This window comes from Haemaphysalis longicornis, unplaced genomic scaffold (genome assembly GCF_048455015.1).
Source record: "Haemaphysalis longicornis isolate Haplotype H1 unplaced genomic scaffold, Haemaphysalis longicornis Haplotype H1 scaffold_9, whole genome shotgun sequence".
NCBI classification, from domain to species: Eukaryota; Metazoa; Arthropoda; class Arachnida; order Ixodida; family Ixodidae; genus Haemaphysalis; species Haemaphysalis longicornis.
In genome coordinates, this window is record NW_027526460.1 from 7,739,847 (window position 1) to 7,764,161 (window position 24,315).

General features: G+C 48.0%; 1 protein-coding gene across 1 annotated transcript in view; it reads left to right on the top strand.

The window, feature by feature from the left end:
• Positions 1–10,339: 10,339 nt before the first annotated feature.
• Positions 10,340–24,315, top strand: part of LOC144151489 (molybdenum cofactor biosynthesis protein 1-like) — a 37,685-nt gene continuing 23,709 nt past the window's right edge. The window contains exons 1-2 of the mRNA XM_077682557.1: positions 10,340–10,643; positions 10,776–10,824. Of these exons, the coding sequence (XP_077538683.1) occupies positions 10,524–10,643; positions 10,776–10,824 (169 nt within the window). The 5' untranslated portion in view covers positions 10,340–10,523. The remainder of the gene's footprint in view (positions 10,644–10,775; positions 10,825–24,315) is intronic.

The window sequence follows — 24,315 nt, forward strand, 5'->3', positions numbered from 1 at the left end:
AAGACGAGATGCCAGGCGCAACGCGAGTGCTTACGTTCCGTTTCGCTTTCTCACATGTACAGTGTACTTGCCTTCGGACAGTAAGTCGCCCAACGACAGTGCACCGCGTCAGACGTTTTCTTCCTCTGTCCTGATTTATATGTAACCTGTGTTTTTCTAATCAATTAAACAATTTATTTTTTCTACTTAGTCTTTCATTCGAGCTACGACCTAGCTAACAGTGCAGATAAGTTGATTATTCGTGAGTAATACAAATTGAGTACTCATGAATACTGATTGAGTACTCATGAGTGAAGAATGAGTAGTACTCATGAGTGCAGAATGAGTAGTACTCGTGAGTGCAGAATGAGTAGTACTCGCGAGTGCAAAATGAGTAGTACTCATGAGTAGTACTCATGAGTAGTACTCATGAGCAGTAGTACTCATTGAGTACTCATGAGTACAGAGTGAGTACTCATGAGTACAGATTCAGTACTCATGAGTACAGATTGAGTACGAATACTCGTGAGGACAAATGAGTTTGAGTACAAGTGAGTACGATTACAAATGAGTATTTGATGAGTGAGTACGAGTGATTTTGTGAACAGACGAACTTTTTGAGTCTGAGTTTGATTGAGTACAGCGTAAATAAAAAAAAATGTGATTGAGTTTGAGTGAGTTCTTTCTGTTTTGCCGACCTATGGGGCTGACTACGACGCATGCGCGCGCCAGCTGCTGTTGAGAGAGAGGAGGGAAGGAGGAGAGGCGCACCTGCTGCGGACGCGGAGCTGTGGACGCCGTCCGACGCAGGAAGAGGCGAGGCTAAGAAATGCTCTGCATTTAAAACGTTGCTCTACCAAAATCAGTGTGACCCACGGTCACACGGACCATGGAGTTTTCAGGCGAAGCTTTAGTGTCCTCACTGATGCCGCCGATACGCCTGGCAGGAAAGCCAACTTTCTCTGGCGATGGTGATGAATGACCGTGGGAGAGGTGAAAGAAAAAAACGCTTCGCGTGGCCCGAGTCGAACCAGGATCCCTCGTGCTATGGAGCCGGCGTCTATCCGATTGCTCCATTTCGACATGGTCGAAGCGCTTTGGAAAACTTGGACGACAACCAAAGAATCCGCCACGAGAATAATGGCGTTGCTCTGCCTGCCGCAAGGCTGTCAGCCACAAGGTGTTAGGCGTAACTTCCCATTTCGAGGTTTAGGACGCTAGGCCTAACGTCGCATCTTGGGGTTCGGCACCTCAAACCGCTACTCATGAATGACAAATATGGCCGTCTAAACGCGCTCCGCATGACCTTTTTGACGTCATGTCCGGTGTGTTGATTATGCTAGTGTGTAAATTAACGCTGTATGTTTAAATCAGGCTCATTTTAAAATATACTTTGTTTAAAATCTTGTTGGATCTTATCACCGGCTTTGTAAAGTCGCACCGTTGTTATGGCAGCAAACGGCGTCGCCCTGTTGCTACGCTACGACTCCTACGAGTGCTCGACCTTCTGTATTATGCAAGAGGCGGGAGTACTATGACACTCTTGCTTCCCGTGCGGAAGTACGGCAAGTGGGACCACCGGCCATGGGTTGGTAACGCGCCCCTGTAATCCAGCGTGGGAGGAGGTCGGGGTGTCAATGTTGCGCGCTAACTACTGCACCTATGGGTGCAGCACGTTTTGTAGGGGGCGGACCATTGCTGAAGCAATGGGTGTACATACCACTATGAGGCCGGGGCGTAGCAAACCCCTGTAACCATTGCTTGGAAGGGGCCTACAATGCGTGCTGGTCGCTGGCCCAGGGAAGTGATGAGCCCTTGTAACCTAGTGACTTGGGGCGGAGGTGCAGGGTTACGGGAAGTTCTGCATAACTGACTCCCCGGGTGACCCTTAAAGGGGTACTTACACAAAATTTTGAAGGCGAGATAACTTCGGAGGTAGATTGGTGTGAACACACATACATCATCTGCAAAATATCAGCGGCGAATACAGCCTAGAACATATTTAAAATCGATTTTAAAGTGTGCGAAACGCAACCGATCAGCCAGAAGAGGACCGCGCGCAATCGACATCCCGTGGATATTCTGTAAATAAACAACATCCAAAGACGCCACGAGTTTGTGTTTGCCGCTTCCGCACTGCCGGCGTTTTTCGCCGGCTCGCCCGGCTCGCCGCTCCAATCGGAGGGCCGGAGGGCGGAGCTTCTGCTCTCGAGAACGAACGACCCGATCGTTGGCGGTGGAGGCGCCGTGATTTCGTCGGCTCATCGGGCAGCTGGCCGCGACCAAAGTTCTACAGCGATTCCAGGCACTCTATTTTATTACGTTTTATTACATTGGACGCGAAAAGGCACCGGAGACACGAAAAGCCCACTGAGCGAGCCGCACGGTCGCTGTGCAGGCGGTGGCCACGGCCACGAAGTGGCGCAGGCCGGCGCAGGTAGCTCGAGTGATAGCTTGTTACCGCTGCATGCACGAAATTGTGCCCAAGTCCCAACCATGGCAGCTTATATGAGAAAGGAGTTAATGATGTGACGGCGGGTTGCATTAAAAGTTGTCATCTGCACCGCTTACGAGAGCGGTAATCGAATATCCGCCGCAGTGCTAGCCGAACACATCTGTAGGCGGACCTGTAGGCAGACAGACCGCGTCGCGCGTCGTTCTTAAGCCGCGGTAGCATTTGCACTCGCAGCGCCTGCGTCACGGCCACGGTCGCTTTTTAATTAAGCGGCTCACGAGATCAGTACGTGGGGGCATTCGCAGAAACTACCGGCGATGCGGATTCGACAGTGGTACGGCAGCTCTGCCTTGTGATATCCCTCCGACGGTCACGGGGTCAGCTTTGTTCGCACAAAATCCATCGTTTCGCGGCACACGCTGAAACCGAAACTGCGACTGCCGCATTGAAAATGCCTCTAATTAAGCAACCGTCGCACGCTGAAGCAAATGAGGTTTCTACAGGTGATAAGTACGTCACTAGATACTTATCGCAAAAAAAAAAAACAAGATGCGAAATTTTTGTGTCAGTGCTCCTTTAAACCTCCAAGAGCTTCCCGCTGAGAAACGGCAAATAATCTGCAAGGCCGAGAACCCGGAGAAGTCAGGCTAATCTGGGTCACCCAAGGCTGACATCCAAGGCTGGGCAGGCGCGCTTTGTCAGCATCGGCAGAAATGTTTCTACAAACGCGTGGATTCTTTAAAGATCTGACATACTTAATCCTTTCATAAAATAAAGTAAGGGGTATCAGATGGACGTGCAAAATAGCGCTTTTCGGTAACGCCCATCGGTTGTCATGAAACGTCGCGATCGAGCTGCTAAGCTGTTCACACTCTGACCGCGTCCGACCGGTCGCTGGAACAACTAGCCCACTTTTCTTGGCTCGTCAGCATGCGAAATGACACCGAGCTCTAGGCGTCCGCTTCAGGCACGCGTAAGCCGCTGAGCCTCGCGGAAGCGGCTGTTGCGGAGCGGTGTCTGGTGGTGCGTCCAATGGTTTGGCCGGCACAAATGCGTCTATGTATCGTTTAGAAATTCCAAACGAAACTCACGAGGTACGAGACTTCACATTTTTGCTACACAGTTCGGGGAGTGCGGGTTAATAACTCGGTAATTTTGCAATTAACCCGGGCAAACTAATCAGCCTGTTAAGTATACACTTACGTCAATCGACAAGAGATACTCCATGAACACGCCTGCATATATGTTCTATAGACTGTGCTAGCCGTGTTGTCATATGCTTGACACGCAGGCGTAAACATGTTTTTTTACAGATCCCGCAATATCTCTTGAGAATTTTTAAATTGTTTTTTATGACTATGCCGTAAATGTGCCGTAATAAAAGGTCCTGAGCACAGCTGGTATCTGTATTACATTGCAATGATTTACTACATGCTTTTGCCATACTTATAATCATTTTTAACTTATCTTTCCCCTTTATGGCAAATAGAGTGATGATCAGTAAAAACGCGAGTGAAAATCTCAATTCAAATCGAGGATCTTTTTCTCTGTCGCTCTCGAACCCACCACAACACGGCAATGACAGGCCGTCAGCGTTTGATCATGTTCGCTGTTAATAAACTTGTTAGTCTCAAAGATTAACCAATAATGTTTTCTCACTTTTAACCTAAACGTAGCGGGAACGTTTAAGTGACAGTGGTCGAAAACGTGTGTAATATATTGACAATCAGTATTTGGCCATCGGCATCCTTGTGCTGGATGGTGTCAAGGAAAGCCTCTTCAGCACTGTTTCCCGATAAGGCTGAAGCCACTAGGACAGTTGGCAAAGCAACTGTAAAAGAAAATCACAATCAATGTTCAGGCAACAAGATTGTTGAGGCACAGACCTCGCCTTTGAAGGATCAACAAGGGTTTCTGCCGGTCAGCCAAAAGAAACAGGAACAACCAAGCATAACCATTCACTCAGCCAAGGCATTCACACGAGCATAGCTGGTGCCATAACCCATTAGGATGAGAATGATTTGCTTGATTTTAATGATGGCACAATGGTGATGTGCGTGAATTTCAAGGTGGCAGACGTTTAAATTTGTGCTTTATACCCCTAAGTTGCATACTACGGGTGTGCCGTAAGGCGCCACGAATAATGTGACCGGATTTCCTAAATGCTAAACTCCACAGACAGGGGAGAAATGGCGTGCACAGTTGTTGTTGAACACATTTGTTTCACATTTTCTAGCCATTAGGTTGCTGTAAAAAATGAATAATAAAATCAAGTCACGTTTCTTCACCGTCTTTGACCATGACACATTCTACTTTTGGCTCAGCGTTTGAGCCATGCAAGCCTCGAGTTACCGGCAGGAGCTCATTGGCAACCACTGTGGTAACGTGCAGATCTGGTGCCGCCTAGTTCAGAAGGGAAGTTGGCCTTATCCCGCCTAGAGGCGAAGCCGTGGCCCGAGCTCTTGCAGCTGAGTGCAGTAGGCAGATCCGTAGTCGGTGCTCAAGGCCGGACCAGGTGCCATGAGGTCCCAGGAAACGGCGGCTTTCTTTGCTGCAAAAACGCTGAAAAAAAAAAAAGGGGGGGGGGGGGGGGGGGCAGGGTTCCACTCTGGATACTTACCAGAATGTAACTTACAGACAGCGGGTAGCTGCCTTGGAGAGAGGTAGAGGAATACTAAGAGGATGGGAAGCGCTGCGGAAATAGCTCCGTAGGTGCTGCTTGTCGGAAGCTACCTTTACTTTATGATCCAGCGACTGATGGTGTGTCTGTTTGCAATTAACGGATTGTAGAATCGCCACGATGGTTTTGACTGCACACATAATAGTACTGCGCATAGTCAATGGACCCAGTTGTTTCCTCGTACGCAGGAGCATGGCCACTCGATCTCCCCCTTTTTGTGCGGCCTTTCGTTTCGTCGAACAAAAGAACGCGCATGAAAGGAGAAGCTGACTCACTGGCCACGGTAGGAGCGGGAGGCGCTGCGTATCGGCGAAGAAAGCTCCTTGCACATGCTTGCACTGCCTCGTGCAAAGGTGGTATCCTTTCTACTCTGTGACACTTTTACCTTGACGTCGTCTGTTCAGCGTGCAAGGTAGATTTTTTTTCGGGACTGGTGTTAAGTTGACCTTTCTGTGGATAAATTACACTGCATGCGAAGCCTAAATATTGTTGCGTGCCACTTTGTAGGTGGAATGCCTCATGAAATCCGGAACTGTGCTACCATGAGCTGCCGCCCAAAGAAGACCTTCAAAATGCTGACTGCGGAACATTTTTTCCGACACTGCAGTGACAAGGGCAGCTAGCGGCAGCCAAGCTCCAGGAGCGTCGGAAGGAAGGCCACATAGATGGCACTAGTCATTTGCAGCACTAGAAAAAAACCGCTATAGCCCACAAATCAAGAACGAAAATTTAATGCTTTGATGGGGAGGTTTAATTTTCAAATTTCATGCATGTGGCAGCTAGCCTTGGAGAGATATGTGGACTATGTCTTTTTTTAGCAGCAGAGCTCTGTAGGCCGATAATTATCCCTCCGTCGTGCCAAAAAATGCTGGAAGCCTCAAGAAAAAATGTGGTTATGGTTGTCCCCAGAATCATACTCGGGACCTTTACGCCGTGAAACGGGCAACCTAACCACAAGGCCGCCCGATGAGGTCGAGGTCTGCAGCGCTAGCAGCAGCAGGGAAGCATAACATGCGCAACCAATTGGAATGAAAAGATCTTTGTGTTGGGATGCAGTGCCCAACACCTAAAAGAAAAAGAAATGCCAGATAGAAATTTTCACAAGTGTCAGAGCCGAATGGGTTAATTTTGAAGCGGAAAAAAGTAAAAGTAAAAAAAAAACTACCACCTCCCCTCGCGGGAACCCCTGTGTAGATGCGACGCATAGGGGGTTCACGTTGCAGCGTTGGACAGTGGAGGAACGGCGCTGGAACGATGGAGCGGAGCGGCGCAGGCACCGCGTTTTATAGCGCGCATAACGGTGAGGGGACGCGCCGGTGCCAGTGCGCGTGCCGCGGCTATGACGCAACACAATCCAACACAATCCTCTTTAATCCAATCCAATCCAAGCCAAGCCAAGCCAAGCCAATCCAATCGAATCCAATCCAATGCCCCTCGCGAGAGAGTGTTCGCTATCGGAGAGGGGGGGGGGGGGGGGGTGAGCGGCGGAGAGCGCAGCTCGCGCGGCGATGAAAATGGGGGAGGGGCGGACGCCAACGACGACGACGCCGACGCCGGATGCAGGGACAAGGCGCGTGAATGAGATGCCTTCGCATCTAAAAGTATAGCACAGCCAGGTCTCCGACAAAGGGAGAGGGCCTGCCGTCTGTGCTGTTTCTCCAGCGTTACGCCACAAGTTCAAGCTGTGCCAATATCGTTTTGCATCTCACCCAATATAAATATAACCATCAAAAGTGAAGAAGGTAGTGATGCTATCCAGGTTATCGACGGAATGTGTACAAACAAGGCAGTCGTCACGCCAGCTGAACTTCGCCTTTGAAAGTCAAAAAACGTTACGCGGAAACCAAAGAATTCCATATCATGTAGCTAGTGCGAAAGCATTACGTTGCGATTGCGAGACAGATATGTAGGTGTTGTAAACGCCACTACGGCGCCCTGGGTCTCTGGGGATTTCGTGAGCCTTTGTGTGAGGCCATACAGCAGCGTGTGAGCGAAGATCGGTGCCGGGCGGTCTGAAATCACGTCTCTCTTTACAATCATCGTTATTCACTGGCATTCGCGCGTTTTTTTACTTCTCTCTATTTCTATATAGGGTTAACATGAGGTACGCGTACCGTTTATCATCACAACGTGCCAAGCAGTGTAAAATTAAAGCCATCTCCACATCTCTGAAATTTGCTGAAAACAGCGGCAAACAGGCTGACAGCCACCTAGCTGCCGCAGAGGTGCGGGTATACATAAGTATGTGATTACTTATGTATGTAAGTACATAAGTACTTACATATGTACTCATATGTAAGTATGTGAGTATGCAACGGAGGTCGTATAGTTTATCGGCGTTTATGTAGGATACCCCAGTGCGTGAGCCACAAAGAGGCACTCGATGGCCGTAGAGGCGGTGGCGCCATCTGTCGGCCCAGCGGGGTATATTCGCCTTCAGTGACGGACATCATCAACGGACATTACCAGCCCCTAAATAGCTCCGCTATTAGAAATCATTGTTAATTTAGCTCAATTTACCGGTTAATGACATCATGGCTCCCAATGTAACGTTTACGCGTAACTTCAGATCGGTACATCCGCACCTTCGTATCGCGTTTTTCACGTTTTGTATGATCGCAGTGGGTGCCGCATCAGGTCGCTGCTCTTGCACGCCAAGCGAATACAATAGTTAACAGAAACGTACTCTGCTCTTCGCCTAATTGGACTTTATTCAGCATGCTAAAAATACACAATTCAAATGTAAGGCCACCACAACGCGTTCACTATGTGTGAAGTAAGTGAGCTAGAGTTGGGAAGAAGTGGCGGCGTTCGGGATGTACACCCAACCTTGCATTCTGGAAGTCCTCTGTTCAGTTACCACCTAGATACAAATTTGAACTGCTGTTTATCAATTACTTATCAATCCTCGTTATAACGAAGTAGTATCATGGCAGTAATATAATTTGTTATATCAGACATTCGTTGCAACAGTACGGGTAAAAATCGGCTTCAACAAATAGGCAATCTGCCTAGCGCAGAATTCTTAGATACAAAAACACTATATGCTAGGCTTCGAACCCACTATAAACGTAGTAATCCTTCCCTATCTCATTGTGGCATTTCGAACTAAATGGAACGGAACACAGGAAAGTGAAAATACAACACAACGAAGTGCGTTCGACAGAACAGATCTGCCTTCTTATTTATTTGTAGTAGGATGTGATCTTGGTCAGATGGCTTTCCACAGCACCGAGCAGGAGGAAGTTTTCTACATTGTCGACGCACGAAAGGGCCTTTTCTACTTCTGCAGTTTTGGACGTCGGCAGTTTTTCCAAGTAGCCTGTCGGGCGCTTCGACGCACCAACTGGCGCGGGCCGTGGGACGAGCAGCGCACAAATGAAACGCACGTGTCGCGCGGCGCCTTGAAACGCCGCGCATTCCGAGGAAGTCCGCGCCTGCTCGCACCAGATGTCTTAACCGCCACCACATGGGATGGCCACCGACGAAGACAACTGGCTTTTCCTTCTTCCCCGGCCGTCAGCGGCAGGAGGATGGAAAATGAAGACGGAGAGACGCGGTCCGGGCGCAGGGGAGCTCCGCCCGTCGTCTTCGGGCTCCGCGCGAGTACTGTTTTGAGTCGCCCGCCGGGCTGTAAATAAATGTACAGTTTTGTATCGGAGGCTGAGTTTGTCGGTTGAGGATACCCGGGGTCAGATCCTCAGCGCTGCTGCGGCTTGGAGGAGAAGCCCCGGGGAAAAGAACACCCACGAAGATAACTTAGCCTGTCAGCCTTCCTCAAATATTCCTTCGTTGTAGCCGCTATCCAGCGCGGCTCTAGCGGTTTAGGTTCCGTTATAAACAGGTGAAGTGTCACTGAAATAAAGGGTGGCCAACGAAAGTTCGTATTTAGTTCACACGTATTGCCCCTCGCATTTGCCCATCGCGAAGACGAGAGGCAAATGCGCGTTTTCTTTTGATTTCGTTGTGGTTCAATCCAATCTTCGTACGCGCGAACATAGCGTGGTTTGTGTTTCATGCGAACCTTCCTCAGCCGGATTGATATTGTCCGCGTGTGGGGCGGACACAAAGACATAATCAAAATAGACCCGTTACCCCTCTTCGAAGTCTGCTTTCCCCCAAAATGACCTGAACTAAGCGGTCCATGTGCGGGGCAGGTGTGTAAGGGATCATATACCACTAGCCAACAGGATTTATTGTCTCCCTTTCCTCGATTCCGCGAGATGAGGCGCTCGACCATTCCTATCTGAAAATTTATTCATTGATACATTTGCACAAGTCTTACCTGGCTGCTTGCATGCAAACATCTTTGCGCAGTGAACCCAATACAAGAGGCTATAATTCATGGCAACTGTTCTGTGTGACGAGCGCGTATTGAGTTAAAGGGTGTTGCGTCTGACATGCGGTCTTATATCGTGGCGACCTTTAACTACCAATTTCCAACTTATTTACCAGTTCCCTGCGTTGGTATGGGACTGTTTTGAGGCCACCACTGCTGCCTGCATAACCATCACCAAAACGGGCAAGCATACGATCTTGCGGTGCTCTAAGCACAGGCAATCATCTGAAATCACAGCTCTTTCACAAATGCTTCAAATTACGCCCTTCTTTACAGCCATGACTCGTGCGCAGTAGCATTTGTGGTAAAGGAGTGGCCATTTCTCGAGCAGTTATCGCCCTCTGCCTGCAGCATGCCGTGCCAACGATCTATGGGGTTGACACTGAGACACGCTGTAAAGAAAGACGGCCGCGATGAATGCATCGGTTCCTCCCTGCCATTTGTATTATCTGCAATCCGACTGGTCGGCTACAATAGCAGCGACTGACGTATTTTCGCCTGCGCCACTTAAGCTGTTTTTTCTTCTAGGCCTTGTTATCATGACGTGACCTTAGAGGACTTCTTTGGGTGGGCGCCCGTGCCTGACTCGTGATAATCCCGGCTGTTGCTGTCTAGGACACTTACGTAATATAAATGCTACGATCCGAGCTCGTTATATGCGCGGCATCTTTCTTACACGAAATGACCCCCCGAACCACCAGGATATAGTAAACGGCGCTGCCGCTTGTGAGGCAAACATCAGCGCAACCGTCTATTCCTTCGAAACGTGGCGTTTTTTTATTCGGTTTCAAAAGCCGCGGCAGACGGCGGTAGCGGCGGCCGCATGATCGAGAGCACCGTGCAGTCGCACCAGCCAAAGCCCGCTTGCACACACGGCATAGCGCGATAGGCAGGCAGATGAAGGTTATCTTGCTCCGTGACGCAGCATAAAATGCCTTGACATGTATCCTCCGGTGCCCGCGTGGCTGCAACTAGATGCGATAACTACAAGCGGAAGTTGTCTTTTTCTGTCGTTTTGTATTACAACTGGCAGAATGCTCTGGAAGACGATAGCGATGTGAAAGAATGGAATGGTAGGCGGTAGCCGAGCAGTAACAGCGCTCTGTAATGCCGGGATAAACGCGTTTCAGAACAAGGGGCACGCCATCTTGATTGCCTGTAGCGTATCGGGCGCCGGCGTCGATGGATGGGTGAGTTTTTTTCCACGCGCTACATTGTATTGGGGAAGTTTGGCTCGCGCTAAGAGTTTACCTGTTGTTGTTTTATTTTTCTAAAGTCATTTTTCTTTGTGCCTGTACCATTCCCCTTTCCCAACCGACAAGCTCGGACAACTTCCCTCACGTCCGACCTGCGTAGGAACTCTTCCAACTGGTAAGTTCCGTGGCCGAAGGCCCGGGGTGACGTGCGGCGTACCCACGAAACTGGATTTCTTCTCGTTCTTTCGCGACGCCAAATTTTCGCGAATATGGATTAAGTTTCAAACCTGGCGCACGAATTCGCCTCGGAGCCGGACGTTTCATGGGCCGTCGCGACACAGGGACTCCTACTGTCACCAAAGCTTTGCGGTGCGCGTTGGGCTGTAGCTTCCGGGACAGCGGCGCAAGAGCAGTTGAAGCCCTTCGTCGCTGCCTCTATTCTGGTCTTTAGCTCGGAAGCCCCGTTACGCTGTGGTGATAGTCGGTCTTCCTTTCCGAACGCCGCGGTAGCCGATGCATGCAATTCCGCTCGCACGTCCTCGGTTCCCGCGGCGTTCGGAATACAGTCGCCACCTTCAGCGAACACAACTGCAAGCACGGAACGCTGCTCTGCAAGGCGAGTGCTGCTGCTGCCGCTGCCGCTGCCACCGCCGCTGCTGCTGCCGGTGTGTTGGCTGCTGTGTTACCGCTTGTTTGTTTTGACAAACGTGCTCATGTCAACGCGCCAAGGAACACCCATGACGGCTCGTGAATTTTCGAAGATATCTGACGAGATGAAGGATGCCTTTCGTAAGGGATTTAAGGAATTCAGTGAAAAACTGAATAGCGAAATGCAGGAGCTTAAGAAAAGCGTGCAATTCATGAGTGATAAGCATGACGAGGTTCTTGTCGAAATGAAGGCTCTCGGACACGAAAATTCGGAGTTGAAAGAAGCGAACCAAGCGCTCGCTGATAGACAGACTGATGAAAGAATAGTGGCTTTGGAACAGTACACTAGAAACCGGAACGTAGAAATAAAGGGCGTTCCACACAGTTCAAACGAAAACCTCCAAAGCTTGGTTGAAAAGATTGGGCAGGCAATTGGTGAACCAATCAAACCTGAGGATCTTCACTGTGTACCAACAAAAAATGTCACCGTCCTACAACTTAAACACCGATCCAAGCGCAACTTGTACGCGCGGTATAGAGCAGCTAGAACGTCCCTTCTAGTGTCCTTGGGTCGACCGCTTTCTAGAGGACTAACTCTAAGTGACGTGCTAGGCCCTTGGTCGAACGCCAAACGAGCATCTCGGGCGACAAAAGCTCTATTGTCTTTCCTGCGAAGCACAGGACTTGATCAGTCTCTTTAAACAGGACTCTCTTAATGAGCGCGTCATCTTCATCACAGTCATTATCAACATCTGTTCATTCATTTCATTTTTTCATACATCTGGTGTAGCAAGCCAGGCGCCTTGGCCAGGCTAACCTCACCAGTATCATTAAAGACTATTCTCTCTCTCTCTCTTGATCTTGCAAAAAGCACGGGAAGCGCGAATCAGCACAGTTGACATTCAATTCACCGAAAGAGCCCCAGTGTTCGTCAATGAACATCTTTGCCCGCAGTTGAAACTGCTGATGGGCATGACAGTATCCCCCAAAAAAAAAGCAAGCTGGTTGGAAGCATGCCTGGTGTCGGGACGGTGAAATTTTTGCCAAAAAAGATAACTCAAACAAGGTCCGTAGTAAACGAGCAGGACATAGCGAAAATTGTCTAAAGTAGCGTGGCAGTAATGCGTATAAAGATTTAGCCATGGCGGAACTCTCACAACTTCCCGACACAGGCCCTTTTTCAAGTATAAGTCTCAACAACACCTCGCTAACAATTATTCACGTTAATGCACAGCGGGGAACAAATACGAAGTATTGGTTGACTTATTGCTGAGCTTTACACGCAACTTTGACATTATTGTGCTCACTGAAACGTGGTACACAAGTGAGACTGAAGTAGCTATCATATCTGGGTATAAGTCCTTTTTTCTCAGGAAAGAGGTGGTGGTGTTTTTATCGCCATGAGTGACGCCCTTCCTGCCTATATTGTGCCTCAATTATCTTTAATAACGGATGATTTCGAAGTACTCTCAATACAGCACGCAGCGTACTTGATATATGTCGCATACCGCGCACCTCAGGGGTAATGCTGCACCCTTTTTTGAATTTTTAGACCATTCTTCTGAGTATGCATCTAGATACAGATATGACCTTATCTTGGGTGGCGACTTCAATGCCAACCTACTCGGGCATTCTGCTATTAGAACGGAGTTCTTAAATTTATTGGAGGCGAATAATTTGAGCAATGTAATTCACTGCCCCACACCTATCACAGCTTCGCACTCGTCTCTGCTTGATCTGTTTTTAACCAATATTGAACTCGATAATGTATCGCTTGGAACAATAAACTGCGCTATCAGCGACCATTTACCTATATATTTTGCCCTCAAAAAAGCTTCCATGAACCGTAAGCAAATACATACTATGCGCTATCGAAATATTACCCAGGTCACGCTGACTCATTTACGGAACTTAGGAGCGAATGAAGTGAGGGAAGATGTTTACCGCGCAAATGACTCTGAAAGTGCCTATAACATATTTTTCGCTAAATTTGAAGCAATTTACAACGAATGTTTCCCTGTAGAAATGTTTAAACAAGGTCGCAAAGCACAGAAGCCTTGGGTAAGCAAATAATGCGTAAAAATGATACGAGAAAAAAATGCCCTTGCAAAATTAATGAAAAGCAGAGATATAGGCGATCTTCACCGTTTCAGAAAATGTAGAAACAAACTGAACAAAGCCATCCGCCATTCTGAGAAACGCTACCTAAGTGATATTTTCTCCCCCACCGCATTGTCTAGTCCCGACAAAACCTGGAAACATATAAATAGCTTGCTGGGTCGTTCAGTATCCCACGGCATACAGATAATTCAGAATGGGGATGTGGTATCGTGACTCTTGCCAACATGTTTAACGAACACTTAGCCTACCAAACTTACCGAAACATGAACAGCAAAGATGTAGATGGCATTCAGCTACGACCGGTTGAATTTGTGCTGGGTATAATAACGCCCATTATAACGTATATATGGACCCTCTGTTTCGCCTCTGGAATTTTTCCAACAAAAGCTTCAGGTAGCGAAAGTCAGCGCGGTATATAAACGTGGTAACAAAAATTATCGCCAATCCACCCTGTGAATGTAAATGGAAAGCAAAGCTTAAACGGCACCCAAAACGATTACCCATTTGACGTCACTTAACTGCACGCGCATCGCTCTGCAAATAGTCAAACGAGACAGAAGTGAAATGCACTTAACCACACCCTCTATTAATTAAGAGATATTCCTGGTAAGATCAAATTAATGTATGATGCATGAACGGTGGTTGGTTGACTTCTGTTGATGTAGCACATCAATGAAAACTCTTTTTTAATATTAAAGCTCAAACCCGGTGTAGACGATCTCACTTCTCCGTCTCTCACAGCGGCCGTCACGGACGAAGGCCGTGCCCAGTGTGAATGGACGTATGTCCCGACGCTCTGCATTTCATCGCCCGTCGAGAGCTCTCTTTGCGTCTGTGCTTCGAGTCCTACGCCATTGCACCTGGGGCCTACTGAGGTGACACTCGACAAGGTGCCGTGTTTCAAGGCCGTTTTACGGCCACCCTTTTACCGCCGGCGACGGCTTAAGCCTACACCATGGAACCACCGGGGACGACCGCTGCAGAAACGGCGGACGAGGAGAGGGTAATACTTCTATTCGGATTTCTCAACGGCCCAGAGTGCGGCCCAGGGGAGTGGTTCCTTCTTCACTGTAGCCCATATTCAGTCCACGCCGCCTGTGCTCTGTCCACCAGCTGACGCTGGGTAGGCAGAGGGGGGCTAGACAGCAGCATCTCCCATTGCTGTTGTTCGGTAGTTGACAGAAAGAGAGGAGGGTGCTCAGTGCTAAAGTCGTACACCCCGATTATGTGGCGGAGTGTTCCTACTTCTGAGCAAAATTTACATTCAGCGTTGTAGCGAATCGGGTTCATTATGTGAAGACGCGTCGGGTGTGGGAGGGAGCCGGATTATATTAGCCGAAGGGTGGTTTGTTGTTCTATGAAAAGGGCAGGGTAAGGCGAAGGTAGGGTCTGTCTCAGAAGGCGATAATCATGGGTTATGTCCCTGAACGAGGCAAGAGGGTGACTGTCATCGTACAGCTCCATAGCACGGGGGTTAAAAGTGCAGGCTTGGTGGGCGTATTCGTTGCCCTCTGTGGAAGCGTGAGCGGGTGTCCAGATGACCTGAATGGAACCATCTGGGGCCCGGTTTTTAGCACACGCAGTGCAGGTCTGGACACCGAACCCGACTGGTAATTCCGGTAGGCTGGTTGGGAATCGGGGACTACCTTGCAAACCCCTGGTTGAGTAAGAGCCAAGACGATGGCTGCCATTTCTGCTGCCATCATGTCTTCGGGCTTGAGTGCGGCACAAGCAAGGAGGTTGGTTCTGGAGGTAGCCACGATGATGGCGTACTGCTGCCCTCAGTGTTGGGAGGCGTCTGTGTAGATAACTGCATGATCTCCACCGAGGATGGAGTTGAGCGCTTGAGGCCGTGCTTGTTGCGACTATCGTCGTGTGAGGGGTTCATATTTCTAAGCAAAGGGAGCATATTTAGTTCTTGTCGCCAAAAGTCGAGGAGTACATCAAGCGGAGTGACATTCTGAGCTGTCCAGCCAATCTGGTGAAGGATGCGGCGACCCGCCGCAGTTATGCTGCGAGCCATTCCGAGCAGCATTGTCGCGTCGTCGGCCCTCGTTGACAGGCTGGTCATAGCTCTTCTGGCGGAAGAATAATAATAGATCTTGGTCTGGTCGCATATAAAATCTTTCTCTCAGTTCCATTCGAAAGTGAATTTCACGCCCAATTGGGCGCCTATCCGCTGTTGCTGGTTTAGGCGTGCACGGGTTGGGGTGAAGAAAGGGGGACATGCGCGCACAGCAGGGCTTACTGCCGCTACCGATATACTCGTTGGGGTGGTGGGATATTTAAACGTGAGTCTCATAGCTCAATGCGCCCCTCAGCTGTCCTCCGCAATCGAGCGGTTTTGGTATGGGTTGGTGTGTTGCACAGACAATGGGATGCCTACGCCTGGGCAGCGAAAGGGAAACCCACGTGTGCGTCTACTAGTATAGTGGCCGAAGCCCTCGAGGTGTTAACCCGCTACGGGACGGACGCATGTCGCTCGCTTAGAGGGAGAAGAGCGGAAGCTTAAAAAACGTCAGCCCGGATAGAAGCGTGAATGGGCGCGAAAGCCACGGAAAGACGTTGCCGCCTTAAGTTGCGGCTGGTCGTGTGGCTGCGAATCCCTCCCGGATGAACAGCAACTGGCCCGCTTGGAAAGCCGACGTGGGCCAATATCGCTCGTTTAAAGGGCTTTCAGAGCTACTTGTCCGACAGTATCTTTCACTTCCAAGCTCCCGCTCATGACCGGTTGCCGGTTTATGCGTGCACGGGATTTGGAGCGGGCACGCACAGATATAGGTTTCATACCCTTACTGATGACATGTGCGTTGGGTTGGCCGGAAGTTCAACGTGGCCATCAAACAGCCCATTAAGACCGGTAGGGTGTCGACCATCTGTGGTGGAGTGCATTGGGTTGGCGTAACACACAAACGGTAAGATGTCTACTACTTGGGAGGGAAAGAGACAGCTCTACGTTTGTACGCTAAGATAAAGCTCGGGTCTGTTTCAAATTTCATTCAGGTAATTGGCTAGAAAGTATGCTCCGTCGTAAATTACAAACAAACGTGTTTTGTTTCGTGCACTCCGTGGAGGGCGTGTTACTTTGCAGGTCATCCTTCTTCACAGAGTGGAAGGGCACTAATTTTTTTTAACTCGTAATTTTTAGCAGTAAAGTATTTAACAGCAAGTATTTAACAGTTAAGGGTTGCGCTTGCTGTGAGGTCATTTGTGGGGCCAGTGATGAATAGAGAAAGGCGAGCCGCCGCGTCTGGAGAAGTTCACTGTGACGAATTTACGAGTTCACAAATTCACTGTCTTCATTAGCAAAAACATTCTGGATGAAAAGAGTTTGCTCAATTTCGCAAAGTTACTACGTGTTGCCTTACTGCCGCAGCTTGACAGCGCTCTAGCCATAAAAAAGAAAATTTGTCCGAAGTGGTGAAGTTCTATGTCTTATTAAAGTTCAGATTTTATGTTAAGGGTTGAACAAAAAAAAAGAAGTCGCAGGCAATGACAAAATGACAAAAACTCCTTAAATTTCGCTGCTGCCAGCAGTGTGGCTTGGTTTGACTCCTTTCTTGTGTACCTGATTTGTTCTGTTATTGTGTTCAGTGTTCTGTAAATTAAGTACTTTGTTTCATGTCTGCAGTAAATGCAAACTTACCCATACTTTTGTTTGCATAATTTTATAATTTTTGTAGTTTCCAGGTATCCGCAGATCTAATTCAGAGTGGTCCGACTCCTTGGGACAACGCACTTGCACAGCGGTGTAAAATACGGCTTTGTCAGAAACAGCTTGCTATTTTTTCCACGGTGCAAAAAGAGAAAGAGGTTATAAATAGCCGGTACGCTTTGGCATACCAGCCTTTACGTACTGCGTTGAACACAGCGCTTCAGTTCGGAGCATCACACTGAGCTATCTGGCAGGTGGGTTAGTTGAATCATGACGTAAGTCTCCGGATCTGTTGGGGTACAATAAATCGTGGTTGTAGCATTGTGGGTCAGGTGCGTCATGTGAAACAATTCAACCTAACACATTTTTTTGTTTTTAATTTCCCGCCTTCAGTAGTGCAATAGCTGCTCGAAGATTTCAAGCGCCAGTATGTCATTTCAACCGGATTTTTACAAAAATAATATATATGCGTTCTGTGCAGTTTTTCATTGCCGTGATAGGTAAAGTTTTCATTACGTTGTTGATTCTTCGACAAAGACACTGCTTTAGAGATATTTTCCAATATCAATATTCGTTGAAAACAAATCGAAGGTGTCGCTTTTAATTTCACTGCCATAATGTTTTCCAATTTACCTCTGATATACAGCGTAACAAGATACATCCGAATCTCAAACGTTGCTTTAGTGTCAGGTTAATTTCTTGACGTGGATGTCGTTATTTATTTTGCAGCTACGTGGTAAGCGTTTTGAAACTTTGTGAGATATTTCTTGCTCTGAAAAGCAAAGTAAATAAAAAATCGGTTGGGAGGTTACTGACAAGTTAATTTTTTTGCGCGGGGGGGGGGGGGAATTTATCTACATTTAATATCACAAAATGCGTACTCTGTAAACGCACTCGCGTAGTTCTTTTATGATATGACGTTTTGTAACGAGCGCTCTGAATACACTGACAATTTTAACGTTTGCTTCGCGCTACTCGACTGTCTTGAAGCTTCGCAGCGCTTCAGGAGCGCGCGGAACGGTGCGCGGACGGCGCGGATTGAACGGAGAACTCTACCCCAATTTACCTTGTCTACCCTCTCTGGCACAGCAGCGCACCAAGCGAGCGCCGCCGCAAATCATCACCGTCAGGGCCTTCTCCGCCCCCCCTCCCTCAGCACACTTGCCAGGCAGGCGGTGCCAACGTTGGGCGGTGCAGCGAAAGGGGACTACCACTTTCACTGGTGGAGAGGAGCATTCCACAGGCCGCACCGAAAGTGGAGATCGAGCGGCTGTCCCAAGAGTACCCTGGAATTTAACGCACATGGCAGTAGTAAGAGTGTTTTGCTAGGCTTCCTGGTAGTCTGTGCGCACATGGTAGACCGTGACTACAGTTTCCCTCCACTTTGCGTCGAGCCAACCCTGCGTGGTTGGCGAAGCCTACGATGGTGCAGAGTTCAGCTAGGGAGCTACAATTTCAACATGCTGCATGCTAAACATAACTGAGGGAACGCATCTCGCCGCGCATACTTATGACCTATGCTACAGCCGGAACAATAGGCGAGGCAGGCCAACACAATTCTTGCCGTTGATTCATGCCCAGACAGAACAGAGATGTGAGCTGCCTTCACATTACTGCTGATCTTGCTGAGGAGACAACAAGTTGAAGCACGGCTCACCACCGGCCTCTGCTGATGTGCCCGTCAGAAAATGGCTCGACGTGTCCTGTGACTTCCATTTCCACTTGTATACGCTGTAAAATGGAGTGTGCAGCCAGTGCAGGGCAGTAAAAGAGGAAAAAATGCGAATGACGTCGACAAAAGGGCAATACAGTCAAATCTCGTTACTACGAACCTCACATTAACAAATTTCTCAAATCTGCCAATATTTTTAAAATCTCCACCAAATTGCCTATATTTTCAATGTAAAAATATTTTAGAACTACGAATTTGGGCATATTAGTCCTTTCTGGTAAGATGACATGTCATCACCCCGCTACAGGGGGAAACCAATAGCAATCATCATCATCATGAATCATCATCAGCACGTTATACTTGGGGTTGTTCATTTTCGGGTTTCATATTTTAACACGAAAGTGTTTTATGGCGGAATACACCAAGATTTCACTGACGTCATATCCGTCCCTGAAATGACGCCAGTACACCTTTGCCGAAGTGACCCGCCAGCAGGACGTCGCTCGCCAAGCCCACCCACAAGACCGCTGCCGACCCGCAAATCATGCTCAGCTGCAGATTTCGCTGCACATTTCACTTTCGTGTTTTACCGATTCCTATGACAGGAATCAACCACATTTTTTCTCTGGTCTGCCTAACTAAGCACCGAGTGCTTGTTGGATTTCCAGGCAGTTGGTGTAAACATACACAAAAGATAAAAAGCCAACTCTCAAATTTTAACGTGACAAATACTTCTTGCTTGGAAATCGCATAGCAGAATTATGCATTGCACCACAACATAAACAGTAAAAACGTACTTGTAGACACCACAAATGTATATCATTCTTCACCAATATACGTTACCTGAGATTCTCGAATTTTCTTAAACATTTTCCTTCGTGTTTTTATATCATACAAATCGTTTCGTAGAGCATTAAAAATTTCTGGCATGTAATGTTTCCGTTTTTTTTTTCAGTAGAAATTTGTGTACGCTACAGTCCTGTCTTTTTCGTCGTCCAGTCTCCGTGCTGTTATCTGTGTGTTCAGTTCATACTAAATAGCCCTACATAGTACTCTAGTAAGAACCATAAGAATGTTTTTCTTTTTGAATTTTTCTGACCCTACAGGATTGAGAAGGTATTAGTATGTATTTTACAGGCAACTTTTCAAACTAGGGACATGTTCTGAAAAGTCTGCATTGCTCAAATAAAAGCTGCTTTTTCAATCACATGCCTGGTATGTTCACAACAAACAAATGTTGTCTTTGCCCGAAGTCGGCTTTTAAGCAAAAACAGGGCAAGGGTGGCATGTGCTTTGAAGGAAGTCCAAAATACTGCTGTGCTAAAAAATTAAGAAAAAACAGGAGATGATTGAGAAGTTATCGCTAAAACAACAGGGACGAAAAAAGCAGCAGCCAACACGCCCTGGATTTAGCGCTTTTTCCATCGAGATGAATTCCAGATAGCCCAACTTTCCGTACTGCAGCAGAGAAGTTCAGTAGCCACACGACACACTGCATCAGCCTGACTGTCAATTTCAAGGCGCTTTTCTGAATTGGGCCTGCGTGCATGCACATTACCAAAGATTCATTTATACTGGTTGTTTCATAAAGGAGAGTTGGCTATATTGACTACTGACAACGAAAAATTTGTTCTACGTGCGTGCGTATGTCACGGAGGGTGTCCTACGTGCGTAGGACACCCTTCGCTTTGTTCAAGCCCTCATATGAGCCGCACATATAGCCTTTCCTTCCACCAGCTGGATCACAAACAAGAGGAAAGGGCCGGTGCAATATTAACAGCTCACAAGACCGCTCTAGGCCTACCAATTTACCCGTACAACGAAGAATTACTGAAGCTCTGCGTGTGACAAGTCCCCTCATCCCTGATATTCGTTGGCCGCTAAGTTCAGTGGCCCCACCAGGCTCGGTGGGCAACCTTGTGTGTGGCCGGGCAATAAACACCGCCGAGCTATAGTGCCTGGAATATACTGGCACTGTAGCCGAGCACGGCTGCTCGGGGGTCAGTCACCGTCACCACTAGCACGCTGCATGTCGTCTCTCGGCAGGAGGGCACCCCTACCCTCCCAGGTTCACGTACGCGGGTCTAAATCGTGACACTGCGTACACAACACCTTCAGCGAAATCAAAAACACGCTATTAGACGCCCAGAAAGAAAGCCTCCTCAAAACAAAAACATGCAGAGAAATTCTCAGATCTGGACAGGAGGATCATACAGCCTTCATTATTAGGATGATCGGCTTAACACCCGATAAAAGAAGCTGCATCAAGAGCTCTCCCATTCCCAAGAAAATGTACCCCACTCACAATAAGGGCAGAGGATTGGCAAGAACTTGATACATTCGACAAACATGCCAGGACAGCCCAAACACAATCTGCATCGATGTAGCAATAAAAAGCAAAGCAATGCATCAGCCGTAGCCAGAGGTCGGCAAACTCACTCATGAGTCCACTCACTCAGACTCATTTGGACTCAAACTCACGCGTGAGTTTGAGTTTGAGTGAGCGCGAGGCTAGTGTGGCATGGTGAGTTTGAGCTTGAGTGAGTTTGAGCCGAGTGATCACGACTGAGTTTGAGTCCGATTGAGTTTGAGTCCATTTTGAGTTCTGAGTACATTTTGAGTTTGAGTCCATTTTGAGTTCTGAGTACAATTTGAGTTTGAGTCCATTTTGAGTTCTGAGTACATTTTGAGTTTGAGTCCATTTTGAGTTCTGAGTACACTTTGAGTTTGAGTCCATTTTGAGTTCTGAGTACATTTTGAGTTTGAGTCCATTTTGAGTTTGAGTTCATTTTGAGTTCTGAGTACAATTTGAGTTTGAGCTCATTTTGAGTTCTGAGTACATTTTGAGTTTGAGTCCATTTTGAGTTTGAGTCCATTTTGAGTTCTGAGTACATTTTGAGTTTGAGTCCATTTTGAGTTCTGAGTACATTTTGAGTTTGAGCACATTTTGAGTTTGATTACATATTGAGTTTTGAGTACATTTTGAGTTCTGAGTAAATAGGAGTTTTAAGTCCATTTGGAGTTTGAGTACATATGAGTAGCCTAGCAGGCAGCTATGGTTGGCTGTTAAGTTTCATGCGTCACTGTGGGCTTGGAATTCAAGTTACCTGCGGGTATGGCACCAATCGCGATCTGCATGATCGGTTGGGAGGGAGGTGGTGTCTGATTTTTTTTAGTTTCTTGTTGAATTTTTATGGCCATAAGCACTTGCTGTATACCTAATTTTCGCGGCTGGGCGCGTGAGTGATAATTGACTGGTGAGGTCATAAAAAAGGGTTGTCTTAACTTTTCCTCCTGACGGATCCACTAAGAGCGTGGGAAAGGGTGGTGGGAAAGCACACGGCGGCGCTGGCGTGCTGGTTGTTCGCCTGCTACTGTTAACGGCTTGATATACTAGGGGTCACAAAGGAAGAGGTGAGAGCCGGGGGGAAATGGGGGCGGGGGCTGTCCTTTCTACTGTTTCAAATGAATTGGCTGAATTGACTGGGCAGCGCCCCTTAAGACAGAATAATGACCACATTAGATTGGGTGAAAAGTGAAACTGATGAGGCTAAGGCGTGTAAGGTTTCAAATGAAAGGTCCAGGTTAACGGAATCACGCGGGGTAAATAAAAAAAATGCTTCCTGATTGTAGTCATCAGGCAGTCATAATGAGTCATAGATTGGGTTAAAATTCAAAATGACGCTGCGAGGGCATGTGGGGAATCAAATTCAAGGTCTCGATGTGGGGAATCATTCGGGACGAACATGAGATATGGATATATCATGACGTAGTCATGGTAAATCAAAGATTCGGTTAAAATTCAGGTTCATGACGCTAGGGCGTATCAAATTAAAGGTCTCGATGAGGGTAATCACGTGCTTCCTGATTATTATCATGACATAGTCAAAATGGGTCATAAATTAGGTTAAAATTCACAATGATGCCACTGGGTGTCCGGGGTATCAAATTGAAGGTTCCGATAAGGAAAATCACGTGGGACAAAAATGTGGTAGGGCTATATCATGAGATAGTCATGGTTAGTCATTGACTGGTTTAACGTTCAAATTGATTCCGCTAGGATGTGATGGGTATCAAATCAATGGTCTTGATGAGCCGAATCACGTGGGAGAAATACAAAAATGCTTCCTGGTTATAACCATTAGATTGTCATGGCGAGTCTTATATTGGGGTAAAATTCGAAGTGACCCCGTTAGGGAGTGTAGGGTATCAAATTTACGGTCTTGAAGAGGGGAATCACGTGGTACAAATAAAAAAAAGGCTTCGTAGTTCGAATCATGAGATGGTCATTATGAGTTATAGATGGGGTTAAATTCAAGGTGAGGCCGCTGAAGCATGTGGGGCGTCAAATTGAAGGTTCCAGTTAGGGGAATCATGTCGGACACCTAAATAATGCGTCCTGGTTACAGTCATGAGTCATGGTTAGTTTGACTGGTATGATTTCCATATGACCCTGCTAGGGTGTGTGGGGTATCAAATTAAAGGTCTCGTCGAGGGGGTCACGTGGGACAAATATGAAAATGCTTTCTGGTTATAATTATGAGGATATCGCAAAAGGTATACAGCAAAAAGTACACACTCTCACTCACACTCTCACTCACACTCACACTCACACTCTCACTCTCACTCTCACTCTCACTCTCACTCTCACACTCACACTCTCACTCTAACTCTCACTCTAACTCTCACTCTCACTCTCACTCTAACTCTCACTCTAACTCTCACTCTAACTCTAACTCTAACTCTAACTCTAACTCTAACTCTAACTCTCACTCGCGCACTCGCGCACTCGCGCACTCGCGCACTCGCGCACTCGCGCACTCGCGCACTCGCGCACTCGCACGCACGCACGCACGCACTCGCACGCACTCGCACGCACGCACGCACGCTCGCACTCGCACGCACTCGCACGCACTCGCACGCACTCGCACGCACTCGCACGCACTCGCACGCACTCGCACGCACTCGCACGCACGCACGCACTCGCACGCACTCGCACGCACTCGCACGCACGCACGCACTCGCACGCACTCGCACGCACTCGCACGCACTCGCACGCACGCACGCACTCGCACGCACTCTCTCACGCACTCGCACGCACTCTCTCACGCACTCGCACGCACTCTCTCACGCACTCGCACGCACTCTCTCACGCACTCGCACGCACTCTCTCACGCACTCTCTCACACTCTCACACTCTCACACTCTCACACTCTCACACTCTCACACTCTAACTCTCTAACTCTCTAACGCACTCGCACTCGCACTCGCACGCACTCGCACTCTCTCTCAGTCGCACTCTCTCTCAGTCGCACACACTCGCACTCTCTCTCAGTCGCACTCTCTCTCAGTCGCACACACTCTCGCACTCTCGCACTCTCGCACTCTTACTCACACTCTTGCTCACACTCTTGCTCACACTCTCACTCTTACTCACACTCTCACTCTTACTCACACTCTCTGACTGTCTCAATCTCTGTGAGGCCATGTGAGTTCTGAGTTCATTTTGAGTTTTGAGTTCATTTTGAGTTTTGAGTACATTTTGAGTTTTGAGTTCATTTTGAGTTTTG